The 13,033-nt window shown below is 44.6% G+C and overlaps 3 protein-coding genes across 3 annotated transcripts in view; 1 reads left to right on the forward strand and 2 right to left on the reverse strand.

Annotated features, from left to right (window-relative positions):
- The window catches only part of LOC137878875 (collagen alpha-1(XXVIII) chain-like), a 35,469-nt gene extending 35,263 nt beyond the window's left edge, over positions 1-206 (reverse strand). The window contains exon 1 of the mRNA XM_068719344.1: positions 124-206. Coding sequence (XP_068575445.1) covers positions 124-161 — 38 coding nt within the window. The 5' untranslated portion in view covers positions 162-206. The remainder of the gene's footprint in view (positions 1-123) is intronic.
- On the forward strand, positions 179-3,858 carry atp5f1b (ATP synthase F1 subunit beta). The gene is made up of 10 exons (XM_068719343.1): positions 179-314; positions 1,201-1,374; positions 1,476-1,650; positions 1,771-1,892; positions 2,021-2,205; positions 2,291-2,449; positions 2,587-2,709; positions 2,799-3,011; positions 3,103-3,304; positions 3,405-3,858. Exons 1-10 carry the CDS (start codon positions 212-214, stop codon positions 3,500-3,502), a joined length of 1,554 nt encoding a protein of 517 aa, XP_068575444.1. The 5' UTR covers positions 179-211; the 3' UTR covers positions 3,503-3,858.
- An 818-nt stretch (positions 3,859-4,676) lies between these two features.
- On the reverse strand, positions 4,677-6,983 carry LOC137879116 (retinol dehydrogenase 7-like). The gene is made up of 5 exons (XM_068719696.1): positions 6,878-6,983; positions 5,670-5,984; positions 5,308-5,566; positions 5,056-5,219; positions 4,677-4,968 (listed from the first exon to the last, which is right to left on the reverse strand). The coding sequence occupies exons 2-5, from the start codon at positions 5,980-5,982 to the stop codon at positions 4,745-4,747; spliced, it is 960 nt and encodes a 319-aa protein (XP_068575797.1). The 5' UTR covers positions 5,983-5,984; positions 6,878-6,983; the 3' UTR covers positions 4,677-4,744.
- Positions 6,984-13,033: the final 6,050 nt, after the last annotated feature.

Here is a 13,033-nt window from a genome sequence, read left to right on the forward strand (position 1 = left end):
ATGTGTAACTTTTAGTTTGGACTGTCATTCAGCAGTCATTTACTGTCAAATCGTCCAGCTCTGGAGGGCAGAATGTCAGCTGAACAGGCTTACCATCTGCGCATGCTCAGTTTAGCGACTTACGTTGCACGCACGCGCAGTTCGCCTCGTCGGCCCTTCATTATAAAGCCGCAAGTTCCTCCGTCTCTTTCCACCTTCAGCCATTTTGACAATGTTAGGAGCTGTGGGACGCTGCTGCACCGGGGCACTGCAGGCTCTCAAGCCTGGGGTCCAGCCCCTGAAGGCCCTCGTTGGATCCCCAGCCGTCCTCTCACGTAAGTCCCGCATGCTTGGTGCTTTTCAGCGAAATCCTACGAAGAGAAATGCGCCTGTCAGAAGGGCAGCGGCACGGCTAACGTTAGCTGCTAGCCACACGCTGGCTGCCCGTCGGCGGCGTAGCAGGCCTCAACATTAACATGTCTAATTTGAGAATCTGCTGGAGTAATGCAAACCGTGTATACGGCTACACGTGTGCATACATGCTCTTATTGACGGATGTCACGCGTCAGAAAACGACTAGGCTGTGTTTGACTTGTGCTAGCAGCAATGACCTTTGTGTAATGACATGAGGCGGTGCGAGACTGTGCACAGCATGCTAAGCTAGCGTTGCAAGTTGCGTTTTAGCAAAGTCTGGCTAGTAGTTTAGCAACAATATAAAGTCGTCTGCAACGTTTACCTACATTCAGCTTATCTACAAAAAAAACAAAGCATTAAGGTTGTTTGTTAAACTATGAACCGTACTTGCCATTGAATGCCCTGCGTTTGTCATTAGCAGTAGTCGCATTAGCAATGTTAGCTCGAATTATACTTCATTCATCGGTCAGTCTCTCCACTTTACCGTTACGTAGTCGATGAACTGACTTGTCAACTGTTTATACTGATCAAAGTCTACCTCAACTCAACGCATGTACACTTATTGACTTCTTAAAGGGCGTCACTCGAGTCATTTCAGTTGCGTTTAAAGCTAATTCATCGTTTGGCCGACAACAATCGCTTGACATTGAGCCGGAGCGGCCAGACACGCAGCTGTCTCTGGTGCTTTTCAGCGGACAGGGTGGTGCGTTCAAGACTCCAGAGCACCGCTGGCATTGCAAGGTCATGGCTGTAGCACACATGTATGCTACCGAGCTAACTGCACGTACCGTCTGCTTTACTTTACAGGCAGGGACTATGTCGCACCTGCCGCCGCTGCAGCCGCCCCCGCCGGGCGCATTGTGGCCGTCATCGGTGCCGTCGTCGACGTCCAGTTCGATGAGGACCTTCCTCCCATTCTCAACGCCCTGGAAGTCGCCGGCCGTGAGTCCAGGCTAGTCCTGGAAGTGGCACAGCATCTTGGTGAGCAACTACAAGTATAACGGTCATGTCCTGTACCCATGTGAGCAGAAAGCATTGCATTCATACAGGGGAAATTAAATTTAGACTGTGTTGTGTTATAGGGGAGAGCACAGTGCGTACCATTGCTATGGATGGTACCGAGGGTCTGGTCCGTGGACAGAAAGTTGTGGACACCGGCGCCCCCATCAGAATCCCAGTGGGTCCCGAGACTCTGGGCAGGATTATGAATGTCATCGGCGAGCCCATCGACGAGAGGGGTCCCATCTCCACCAAGCAGTGAGTTCACCTTGGATACAACGATACAATATTTGAATGACTCGAAACAAAATGTCTTAAAAAAATGGACCATATAAAAGTGCTGTTATTAAACAAAAATGCTTCCACCCCACCCCACAGGACTGCACCTATCCATGCTGAGGCCCCTGAATTCACTGACATGAGTGTGGAGCAGGAGATTCTGGTGACTGGCATTAAGGTGGTGGACCTGTTGGCCCCCTACGCCAAGGGAGGAAAGATCGGTATGTGCTTAAACACACGTTTGCCCACCATTGTGGCTCTACAGACAGGATAGGTGACGGCTCGTATGCTGGGATCTTTGAAGCCACTTGGTGAATTAAACTAACGCTTTTGTTCCTCGTGGCCAAAGGTCTGTTCGGTGGTGCCGGTGTGGGCAAGACTGTGTTGATCATGGAGCTGATCAACAACGTGGCCAAGGCCCATGGTGGTTACTCTGTGTTCGCCGGCGTGGGAGAGCGCACCCGCGAGGGAAACGACTTGTACCATGAAATGATTGAGTCCGGCGTCATCAACCTGAAGGACACCACCTCCAAGGTGAGGGTTTAGGCACGAGATAGTGAGTAAGTTACATTCGGCGTGTCGCATCAACCCTTTAACCCCGATGGTTGTCCCCTGCTAGGTGGCGTTGGTGTACGGACAGATGAACGAGCCCCCCGGCGCCCGCGCCAGAGTGGCTCTGACTGGACTGACCGTAGCGGAGTACTTCCGTGACCAGGAGGGTCAGGATGTGCTGCTCTTCATCGACAACATCTTCCGCTTCACACAGGCTGGCTCTGAGGTCTGTCAAACAAAGATGCCTTTGTTATCGCAGTTGACTGAGTTGTAGCTTCTAATTTTTAAAATTCAGACGCAGTCCCACTCTTTCTATTTTGAATGGCGTGCTTGATGGTGACCAAAAGTCATGTTGCTCCTCAGGTGTCCGCCCTGCTGGGGCGTATCCCCTCTGCTGTGGGTTACCAGCCCACTCTGGCCACTGACATGGGTACCATGCAGGAGAGAATCACCACCACCAAGAAGGGCTCCATCACATCCGTGCAGGTAAACACTCCTTCAGTGAGGCGAACTGCCTGGAGCTGTTCATAAAGAGCTGACTAGCTGCTATTAAATGACTGTATTCTCTCCACCAGGCCATCTATGTGCCCGCTGACGATCTGACTGACCCCGCCCCCGCTACCACCTTTGCTCACTTGGATGCCACCACTGTGTTGTCCCGCGCCATCGCTGAGCTGGGTATCTACCCCGCCGTCGACCCCCTGGACTCTACCTCCCGTATCATGGACCCCAACATCGTCGGCACAGAGCACTATGAAATCGCCCGTGGCGTGCAGAAAATCCTTCAGGTTTGAGACTCTATCATCTTTTCAAAAACGTTTTATTTAGTTTGGTTTATTTTGTCGATGCTAAAAATGTTACTCCCCCCCCCCTCTGTAGGACTACAAATCCCTGCAGGACATCATTGCCATTCTGGGTATGGATGAGTTGTCTGAGGAGGACAAACTGACGGTGGCTCGCGCCCGCAAGATCCAGCGCTTCCTGTCCCAGCCCTTCCAGGTGGCCGAGGTCTTCACCGGCCACATGGGAAAGCTGGTGCCCCTCAAGGAAACCATCAAGGGCTTCCAGAGTATCCTCAACGGTAAGTGCCGTCAAGTGAAAGTACTTTTATGGCTTTGTGCCCCTCAACTTCTCCGGCTCTCTTCGTAGTGTTAATACTTTCTTTCCCCGTTTCCCGGCAGGCGAGTACGACAGTCTGCCCGAGCAGGCCTTCTACATGGTCGGCCCCATCGAGGAAGTGGTTCTGAAGGCTGAGAAGCTGGCTGAGGAGCACTCATAAACATGTAAACAATCTAGCTGTAAAGGGGAGGATAAAAACAAAAAGGAGAGGGGTTCTGTGCTTTAGGAGCACTTGGTTTGTAAAACATGTCAAAATGTACCTGTCTCGTCATCCATGAAAGAAAGTTCTATTTAATGTTTCCAATGGAAGATGGAATAAAACGCTGTCTTTACACAAAACTTGTCAACTGTATATTTCCCATGCTTTAATAGTTGTAGTTTAGAATGTTCATAAGGAGGAGTTTCATGAAGTGGCTGTTATCCACTCTGACCACTAGATGGCTGTGTTGAGTCATGTTAAAGCCATCTGAACTGTTGCAGCTTGTCACGTACTGAAATAAAACGGTGGACAAACTATTGGATGAGTGATTGTTTCAACTTTTGAGGGTTAAAAAAAAAAAAAAAAAAGCTATAGTACCATAATACAAGGGCTAAGGAAATGTAACTTTTATAACTAGTTGCTGAATGTGCCAGGTGGATCAGAAGTCTTAGACTCGGGGACGAAACTGTTTAACAAAGTTAAATATAACTTGTAAACATGGCTTTCAATTTAATGGTCAAAGTAAAAAATAACCAGTAGGGACAGCAAGGCCTAAAACTAGCTATCTACCCGTAAGTATAATTTCTGAGGTCCCACAATCATTTAACATTACCATCCAAGGCAGGCAAGAGAAAACACTTTAATACATTCTGTGGAAACTAAATCAAAGTCCTGTCTCTCTGCTGCGCTGGTGAAAATCCAGTCTGTATATTGAGCACTTTGACAATGAGATGCACAGGGAAGTTTTGATGCTGAGCCAGCGACTTGCAGCGAACAAACTGCTACAGGGCTGTCTGTGGAAGGTCTGCCTCCAAAAAAGATCTCTCAAGGGACTTGCTGGTTAAAGGGTTTGAAAGAAATCTGTGGTAGCAATACTCAAATTGTTTTAAGCTTGTTTTACAAATGAACTCTACTCTCAATGTACTTTGTAATCGAGTGAATGATGCTGCTTTATGGCGACTCCCTGACCTTTCACACCTTCCCATCAATCCTCAAGGCCACATTAGTCTGAACTATCTGCCTGTAGATAAGTCGTCTTCAGAGACGGATACACACAAAGTACTACTTGAATGCATTGGTCATGTCATTGTTATCTACACACACTCATAGGAATCAGGAACGACAAACATCAGTATTACATTGGTAAACTTTTATTGCATAAAATGTGCACATATGGATGAAAAAAAAAAAACCCTACACAATTCACTGCAGCGGCTTGGCAATAGGAATGGCTTGTTTGGTCATGATATAATCGGAGACGCAGGTCGGCATGTACGACAGCGGCAGCCAGAACAGCTTGGCGTCCCAGCCTGGGGAGTAGCGGGTGCGGGGCCGGACGGCGGATATGGCGTGCGCCATACAGTTGACCACCTTCATCAGATCCCCGTCACTGATCTTGGTAACTTTGACTTTTATTACGTCTATTGCTGGGAGGGGAAAAGGAGCGGGATGAGTAAATAAATTAGGAATTAAAACAGAAACGAGCCCCGCAGAAATGTTGAGGAGAAACTTACCCTTTTGTAGATATTCACTTCCGTAGTCATCCTTCGTGTCCTGGGGCAGTCTGTCCCACAGCATCGTCACATTTTTGGTCAGGATATTGGTGTCAGTCACGTTTGTTTTGAAGAAGCCCGGCTCGATGCAGAGGACTTTGACACCGAAAGGTGCCATATTCAACCTGAGGAAAACATTCAGTTTTATCAGTGCAAAAGAATCTTTGGTCAGACATACTGACCAATAATTGATTGTGTGAGTTAATGTTTCACCTGAGGCTGTCATTGAAGGCCTCCACGCCGTACTTGGAGACAGGGTACGGGCCCCCTGTAACACTGATCCTCCCGAACACGCTGGCTACATTCACCACCCTTCCCCTGGCCTTCTTTATTAGCGGCAGGACGCTCAGCGTCACCGCGATCACTCCGAGGAGGTTGACGTCCAGCATGGACTTGTAGTCGTCGATGGTCAGCCAATCGCACTGGCCCGAGGGGACGGACACGCCAGCGTTGTTCACCACAGCCCACAAGCCTAGGAGGATCACAGAGGACATCCAGTCACAAAATGTCACGGCAACCAATCGAATAGTTTTGGATACATTTCAGCAAAAAGAGAGGGTGAACACTCCACTCACCGCGCTCCCCCACTTTATCCTTGATCATCGCTGCAACTTTGGCAACGCTGTCCTTGGAGCGCACATCTAGGTGTGTTGTGATCAGGTTGTTGGAGCAGGACTTCCTCAGATCCTCTTCCCCCTTCTCGCTGAAACACGAGGCGATCACCCTGAACCCCATCTTGTCCAGGTGGCGGGCCAGGAGGTTGCCAAAGCCGGTGTCGCAGCCTGTGACGTACACATACTTGCTGCCCATGTCGGGGACACGGGGCAGCTCCCTAAACCAGCGGTACAGGTAGTAGAAAACCACCAGCCCCAGGAGATACAGGTACATGGCTGTAAAAGGGAAGGCATTACATTTGATCAAGTACTGCACTTCGGTTTGGAGGTACCTGTACTTTAACCTCCTATACATATATGACAAAATACTGTAGTTATTCTTCAGATTATATTTTCTATTCAGAACATATAATCGGTTTATAAAATACAATGTTATAGATTAAACCAGTAGCCATTATACAAATGAGCGCCACCTCACTCAAGTACAAGAGTAAAAAGCTCATTTTACATTGTTGCATTACTATCAACGACAACACAAAAAGGCTGAATCGTCTTGTATGGAAGTACATTTTGTTAATACTCATACTTTACATAAGCAAACTCTTTTACACACTGGAACTGGTCGGTTAAATTTATAAACTTACATATCTACAAAGAAAACCACAGCAGAAGAAGCTGCAGTTGACTTCCTTTTGGTGTTTAACTTTACAAAGATATGATAAGTGAATTTTATAGTTTAAATGAACTTCCTCCCTCTTTGGTGACGCAACAAGTTGAGAGTGAAGACAGACGGGGAGGTTTATGAGTTTATTTGTGTCAAAGTTCGTTCACCCGTTGCTTTATTTGAGATGAAATAGCGGATTTAGAAATCAATGCATGTTGTGCGCTATGGACTTAATAAACACAACTTAACATTGCATATTAATAAGCTGTTACCCGTGTGTACTAGGTTATTTCATGAATTGGTGTTCAAAAAGTGGATAAAAAAACGTCGCCAAACCAATGTTCCTCTCTCGCGCACATATCGTTCCCTAACTAACGCACGTGAAGCACTAGCAAACGGACACATTAGCTAATTAGGAATAGGTCGTTAATTAAGGAACCTTTGCGGGGTTTTCTCCTCAGCTAGAAGTTAACAAGGCGTGAGTCAACAAGCCCGGACTTCCTACCTGCTGCGTAGAGATCTTCCTGGCTTCCTTCGCAGCTGGTCTCCACAGTTATGTAGCCCGGCGGTGAGGAGCGTCCAGCCTACCGCTACGTGAGGGAGAACTCTGTCGACCAATAGGAGAGCGGCGGCGGAGGCGCCTCTCGTGTCGTCACGCAGACGCCCCCTATCGGCGGGAAAAGTAATAGCTGCGGCCGCTGGTTCGTGTTGCCGCGGATAATTGATAAATGTGGAAATATATGAATGTATTAAGGAGTCACCGTTCTTCTCCTGTTGCTCTGGCGTTTCCATCTGTGAAGAGGTCTCAGACTGTCGTGTGTTGTCTTGGATAACACGTTGGTCTGTTTGCAAATATTAACACAGTACAACTAGGCTCAGGGAGAAAACTCCACTATGCCAGTATTGTGTGGTAATATTTATGTTAACTTTAAGTCTCCAGTTTGTGTTATACATTAACACAAACTGACCTGAAAGTGGAATTTTATTAATCACTCATTTATGCATCTGCTTACATGGGTTATTTAATCATTTCCCCATGTATTTATTCCAGTGACGTGCGGTGAGGCTCGTGGCTGGTGAGGCTCTGACTCTACATAAATCAGATTTACAAATATATGACTCCAATAGAGAAGCTTAAATCACCATTCAACTGGCAGCTTGCACACTGACCAGGCACGTGCACAGACATTTTGGGGGGCAGGTGCTCAAACCAAAAAAAAGGGCACCCATCGCCAAAATTATTTATGAAATTAAACATAATCTCTATAAAGCTGACAACACAGTACACACACATTTTTTACTGTTTTCTGACTAGACAGCTAGCTAGATTAGACAGCTAGCTTACATTTTCCTTATGAATAAAGATGATTGGCTACATACTACATACTGATCAACATACTTTCGAAATTGTCTAAACGGCATTTATACAACAACACAAAGAAGATGCCTGCCTGTATATCTGTCAGTAAACAGCTGGACAAGGCTTTGAAATCACGGATTTCGTGAGTTTTTTGTTTGTTTATTTTTTTAGGAAACGTCGGACCAGTTGTGACGTAATGTTTTCAGCGGCGCTAATGTTGTGGTTAATTTATCACCAAACAACGTCGGGGGATTGCACAAACACCGTCATTACCTGTTTGTCTGATGCTGCGGGTCAGAGAAGAAGTAGGCTGCACCCGTTTGTGCAGGGGGGGGGGGGCAGGCGGCGGGGGCTTGTGAGCGCCGCGGAGCATGTCGGGGCGAAATTCTCACAAGAACTCAAATAAATGCCCCGTCAGATATCAAAACACATTTGGGGGGGAATTGATGACAGAGAGAGTAATTTTTATTCTTAAATACTGATGAATGAAGAAAAAATTGGGCTCCAGTAGAAGGGGCACTTTTCTCATTCAGGGCAAAAGGGCAGGTGCTTGAGCACCACTAGGGGTCTATCTGTGCACGTGCCTGACACCGACTACTGGTTGTTTTTCATATTTCATATCAGCATTCTTTACACACACATTAAGGTACATATTTGATTCCACCGAGAGCGTTTCAGAAGCGGAGCGCTCGCGAGCGACACCCGCGAAAATCGTGAGATTCCTCGATAATCTGCGTAACAACCCGGATGTATAAAGAGAACAACAAACACATAAAAGGTTACTTTACCTGTCCGACGTTGAATTGCTGTTGATTTTGTCATATTTCACTGTTTTTGAGACATTTTTAAGCTTAGATATAGAATCTTACATGTTTGTGGTCAAAGCAAAATATAAGAAGAGAAGTGTAGAAGAAGAGCAACGACAGAACAACATGAACCGACCCGTGGGCTCTCGCTCGCCCCCTTCAGTGAGACAGAAGTACTGTTTGTCCCTCTGTGCTTTTTCACTGCGGTTTAATGTCAGATTAGCAACACTAAATATGTTCTACACACACGTGAAACACATTACCTATTCTATGTAAAGAAAGGACATATAATAAAAGAGTCTACAGATATTACAGTGGTGACAAACAATGAGAAAGTAAAAGACTCAACCAAGTTAGTGAGGATTCACAGTCTGAGGTGAGGAACAGCTGGTCACTGCCTCACCTCACTGTCTCCTCCGTTTGAACAGAGATGCACTAATTCAGCAATTTTGATTATAAAAATGCTTGAAATGATTGGAATCATACAGAAATTACATTTATAGCTGTTCTGGAAAGTTTCTATGTAAATCGGGAGAAGAATTTGTAGTTCAATCAATTGAAATAAACTGAGTCTTGATGAGAATCAAAGTTGTCTTGTCGTTTATTTAAACGTGATACAAAATATCACGAGCACAGGCTGTTCCCAGATAGTTGTTTCTGCTACTTTTTCTGTAGCCTTTTCCTTTAATAGCTGACATGCAAGTTTCTGGTTCAGAGCAAGGACACACAGTTATTTATGCATATTTTTACCATTACATAGCACAGATCAGTAGAGAAATATTAATATTTATTTTAGCATTATTTGTTTTTTACTTGTCATAATGGCAAGGCCCCTAACCGCACGTCCCTGATTTATTCATTAATATGGGATGGTGTCCCGCATAGGTCATGGTCTCTGATGGATGATCAGTCAGGGTTAATTGCAGTGATATTGTTATTATTTGAATACATAAGGTGGGCTTCAAAGTTGTCAGCTGTATTCTCCCCAACATGACATTCATTTATGGAATAATGTGATGGAATAATAGAAACAAAGAAATATTCATTTATGGTATTTACTTAACCGTGTCAACAGGTAACTAGGCAACATTTGAATTGTTACTTGGTCCAGTAGGAGTAGGAGTTCAAATCTGCCTGTGAATCACAGTTTGCAAGCTTATCTCATCAGTTCAATGTAAAAAAATACATTTGCAAGCTACAGTAATAATATAAAGCAACACAAAAATAAGTATTCAAGGAAAGTGGCTGTAGCAGAGAGTACTTTGTTACTGTTTCAGAGGGTGAAGAGAAGTAGCAACAAGGACAGTGAATCAGTACCGATTGAGTTTGAAGGAGAGAATGTGCCGATGAAGGTATTTCTGGGTTATCCGAGTTACCCAGTGAGTGTGTATGTGCCAAGGCCACTGAGGCGCTTTAATGCCAGAGGTTTGGGCACACAGCCAAATCGCCGGTCTCCAACAGGTAGAGATGATCGCCAAGGCATTTGTGAAGATTCATGGTTCAGATCATTTGTCGGAAGAAGAAGAAGAAGAAGAAAGAAGGAGACGGGAAAGAAGAATGAACCAGCATCCAGATGTGTTAGACAGGAGGGAGGAAACCAGAGATGGATCAAGACCCACATCACCAGGGGATGATCAGGCCTGCTGCGTTGTGCTGAGGCTTTTGGGAAAAGGAGCCCTCTTGAAGCTGCTGTGCCTTTAGAACAGAGTGTGGGAGGAGGGAAAGAGGCAGTAGTGATTCCCATTAGAACAGCTGGCAAAGAGCCATCTAAACCCACCAGCTACAGACCAATAGCACTAACATCCAGTATTTGTAAGATAATGGAAAGGATGATAGAAGAACGATTTTCATATGAAGGAACACCATGGGCTCAGTGATAAGGCTACAGACTGAAATAAGAAAGGCACATAAAGAGTCCATCATTTTTTTGACATAGAAAAAGGTTTGCTAATTAAGCTGCACAAAATGGGAAGAGGTGGGAGAGTTTATAACTGGCAGACGTCAAGACAAACTGCATGAAGGAGAATATGTCATCAGGGAGGTCAGGTACATGTAGGGGAGAGTGGGAATGAGAGGCCCGATGAGTTTAAACAAAGCCAATCTATGAAGATTACTTTCAGTAGAGCGGAGGTCAAGTGTATCATTTGGGAACATATCAAGCAAATGTGGCAAAAAAAAAAAAGAAAAAAGAATGTGGGGCAGAGAGGAGAAAGGGAGACATTTATATCATATTCCAAAGAGTGTCAAAGTTACAAGGGTAGAAGGAACAGGAGAGGAAACAGTGTTGACAAGAAATGCAGGGATATGCTACAAGGGTGCTTGTCAGAGGCTTCGGTTTTATAGGTCTAGAGCAGAGGTCTTCAAGGCTTCAGGCCAAGGACCCCCAAACTGATAGAGAGATGGAGCAGGGACCCCCTACTATATATATATATATATTGTATACAATTGTGTTTTATATTAAACTGGGCCTCGTGCCATGTATAAACATACCTCATTATTGTGCATTCAATACTAAGCTATTGCCTGTCGCTGAATGTGTGCATTTCTGACTGAAAGATAACATCTTCTGCCTCCATTTATCCATGCACTACAATATGTTGGATTCATGTTAAGGTGTAGTTAAAGACATTTCAATTTGGGGGGGGGGGGAAGAAATATTTAAAAAGAATTTATGAAAAATTGTTTAATTAACCAAAAATGTCACGACCCCTCTGCAGTACCTCCGCGGACCCCCTGTTGAAGACCTCTGGTATGAGAAAGATGGGAGGGGACAGAAGAGAGTGGAGGTATCCTGTGCTAACAACTGGAAAAGAAGTAGCGGTGACTAATAAAGAGAAAGAGGAGACATTGGTTCATACTTTTGTAAAGATACACAAATGTGTCTGACGAAGGAAAACGAATTAGAGAGCAAACAAGATTTGAAAACAGGAAGGAGGAGAACACTGAAGATGAATTGAGTGTTCCATTTACAATGGGGGAGTTAAAAAGAGCAGTTGCTAAAGCTGGAATGACTGCTCCCAGGAAATGATGAAATATGTTACATTATGGTAAAGCAATTAAGTGGAGATGGGCTGAATAAGTTACTAACCTTGTATAATAAAGTGTGGGAGGAAGGTAACATACCAGCAAGGTGGAAGGAGTTAGTAACCCATCAAATTATTGACCAATGGGCCTAACATAACATCACATATATGTAAACTTATGGAACGCATGGTAAACAAAAGATGAATGTATTATTTAGAGAAACAACAGATATTAGTAGGGAGTCAGAGTGGATTTAGGAAAGCTAGGGGAACCTTGGATTGAATTTTATGTCTAGAAGATGAGGTAAGAAAGGCACAGGTTAACACAGAAACTGTGGCAGCAGTGTTCTGTGACGTAGAAAAGGCTCATGATATGCTATGGAGGGAAGGTCTTTTGATACAAATGCATTTAATGGGAATCAGGGGAAAACTGTTGAATAGGATAATGGACTTTTTAAATAAAAGAACTATCCAGGTAAAAGTAGGAGCTGAAAGGTCGAGGAAATACGAGGTAGAAAATGGGACTCCACAAGGGAGTGTGGTCAGTCCTATACTATTCTCAATTGCAATAAATGACATCTTTGGAGCGGTCTCACCAGATATGGGAAGGCCATTATTTGCAGATGATCGGGCTTCATGGAAAAAAGGAAGAAACTTGGAACATATTGTTCAAAAACTGCAAGAAGGGATAAAACAAGTTGAAATATGGGGGAAGAAATGGGGATTTAAATTCTCATCTCTAAAAAACAAAAGTAATGTTCTTTACGAGACGGAGAACAAGGAGAACCTCTCAGCTGAGTCTGTATGAAAACAAGCTAGAAATAGTAGAGTCATTTTGGTTTTTAGGAGTACACTTTGACAGCAGATTAACATGGAAAGACCACAGAAAAAACGTTAGTGATAAATGTAAAAAAGTTATAAATGCAATGAGATGTCTTGGTAGGGTTGGACTGGGGAGCAGAGGTTGCATCCCTGATACACATTTACAAAGCTCCAATTCAATCCAGATTCGATTATAGTAGAGCACATGGTTCAGCATCAGAAACCACAGTTAAACTGCTAGATGTTATCCAGACCAGGGCCCTCAGAGTATTGGGGCAGTAAGAACATCACCTGTGTGCACCATCCAAGTAGAGACAGGAGAAATGCCACTGTGGCTACGCAGAAAACAACTGTTGGTTCATTATTGGATAAATCTGAACCAAACTAAAAATATATTACAGGCGTGTTGGGAAAGACATAAAGTACCAAAGACAAGTGTTGGCTGGGTAGGAGAAGCAACAGCAAGAAGCCCAGGAGTCTCTGATATAGAGCGTTGCCCTACCGTCATGTGGCCAGTAACTCCTGTGTGGCTGCTTAAAGAACCAGAGGTGGACATGGAGCAGATGTAAATTAAGGTAAGAAATAAAAATACTAATTTAATGAATGAGTTCTATGAATACACAGGTACAAAAATACTCAGAGCATGTGCA

The sequence above is a fragment of the Cebidichthys violaceus genome, unplaced genomic scaffold, assembly GCF_023349555.1.
Source record: "Cebidichthys violaceus isolate CVI_PGR_0920_01 unplaced genomic scaffold, fCebVio1.0.p SCAF_24, whole genome shotgun sequence".
Classification (NCBI taxonomy): Eukaryota; Metazoa; Chordata; class Actinopteri; order Perciformes; family Stichaeidae; genus Cebidichthys; species Cebidichthys violaceus.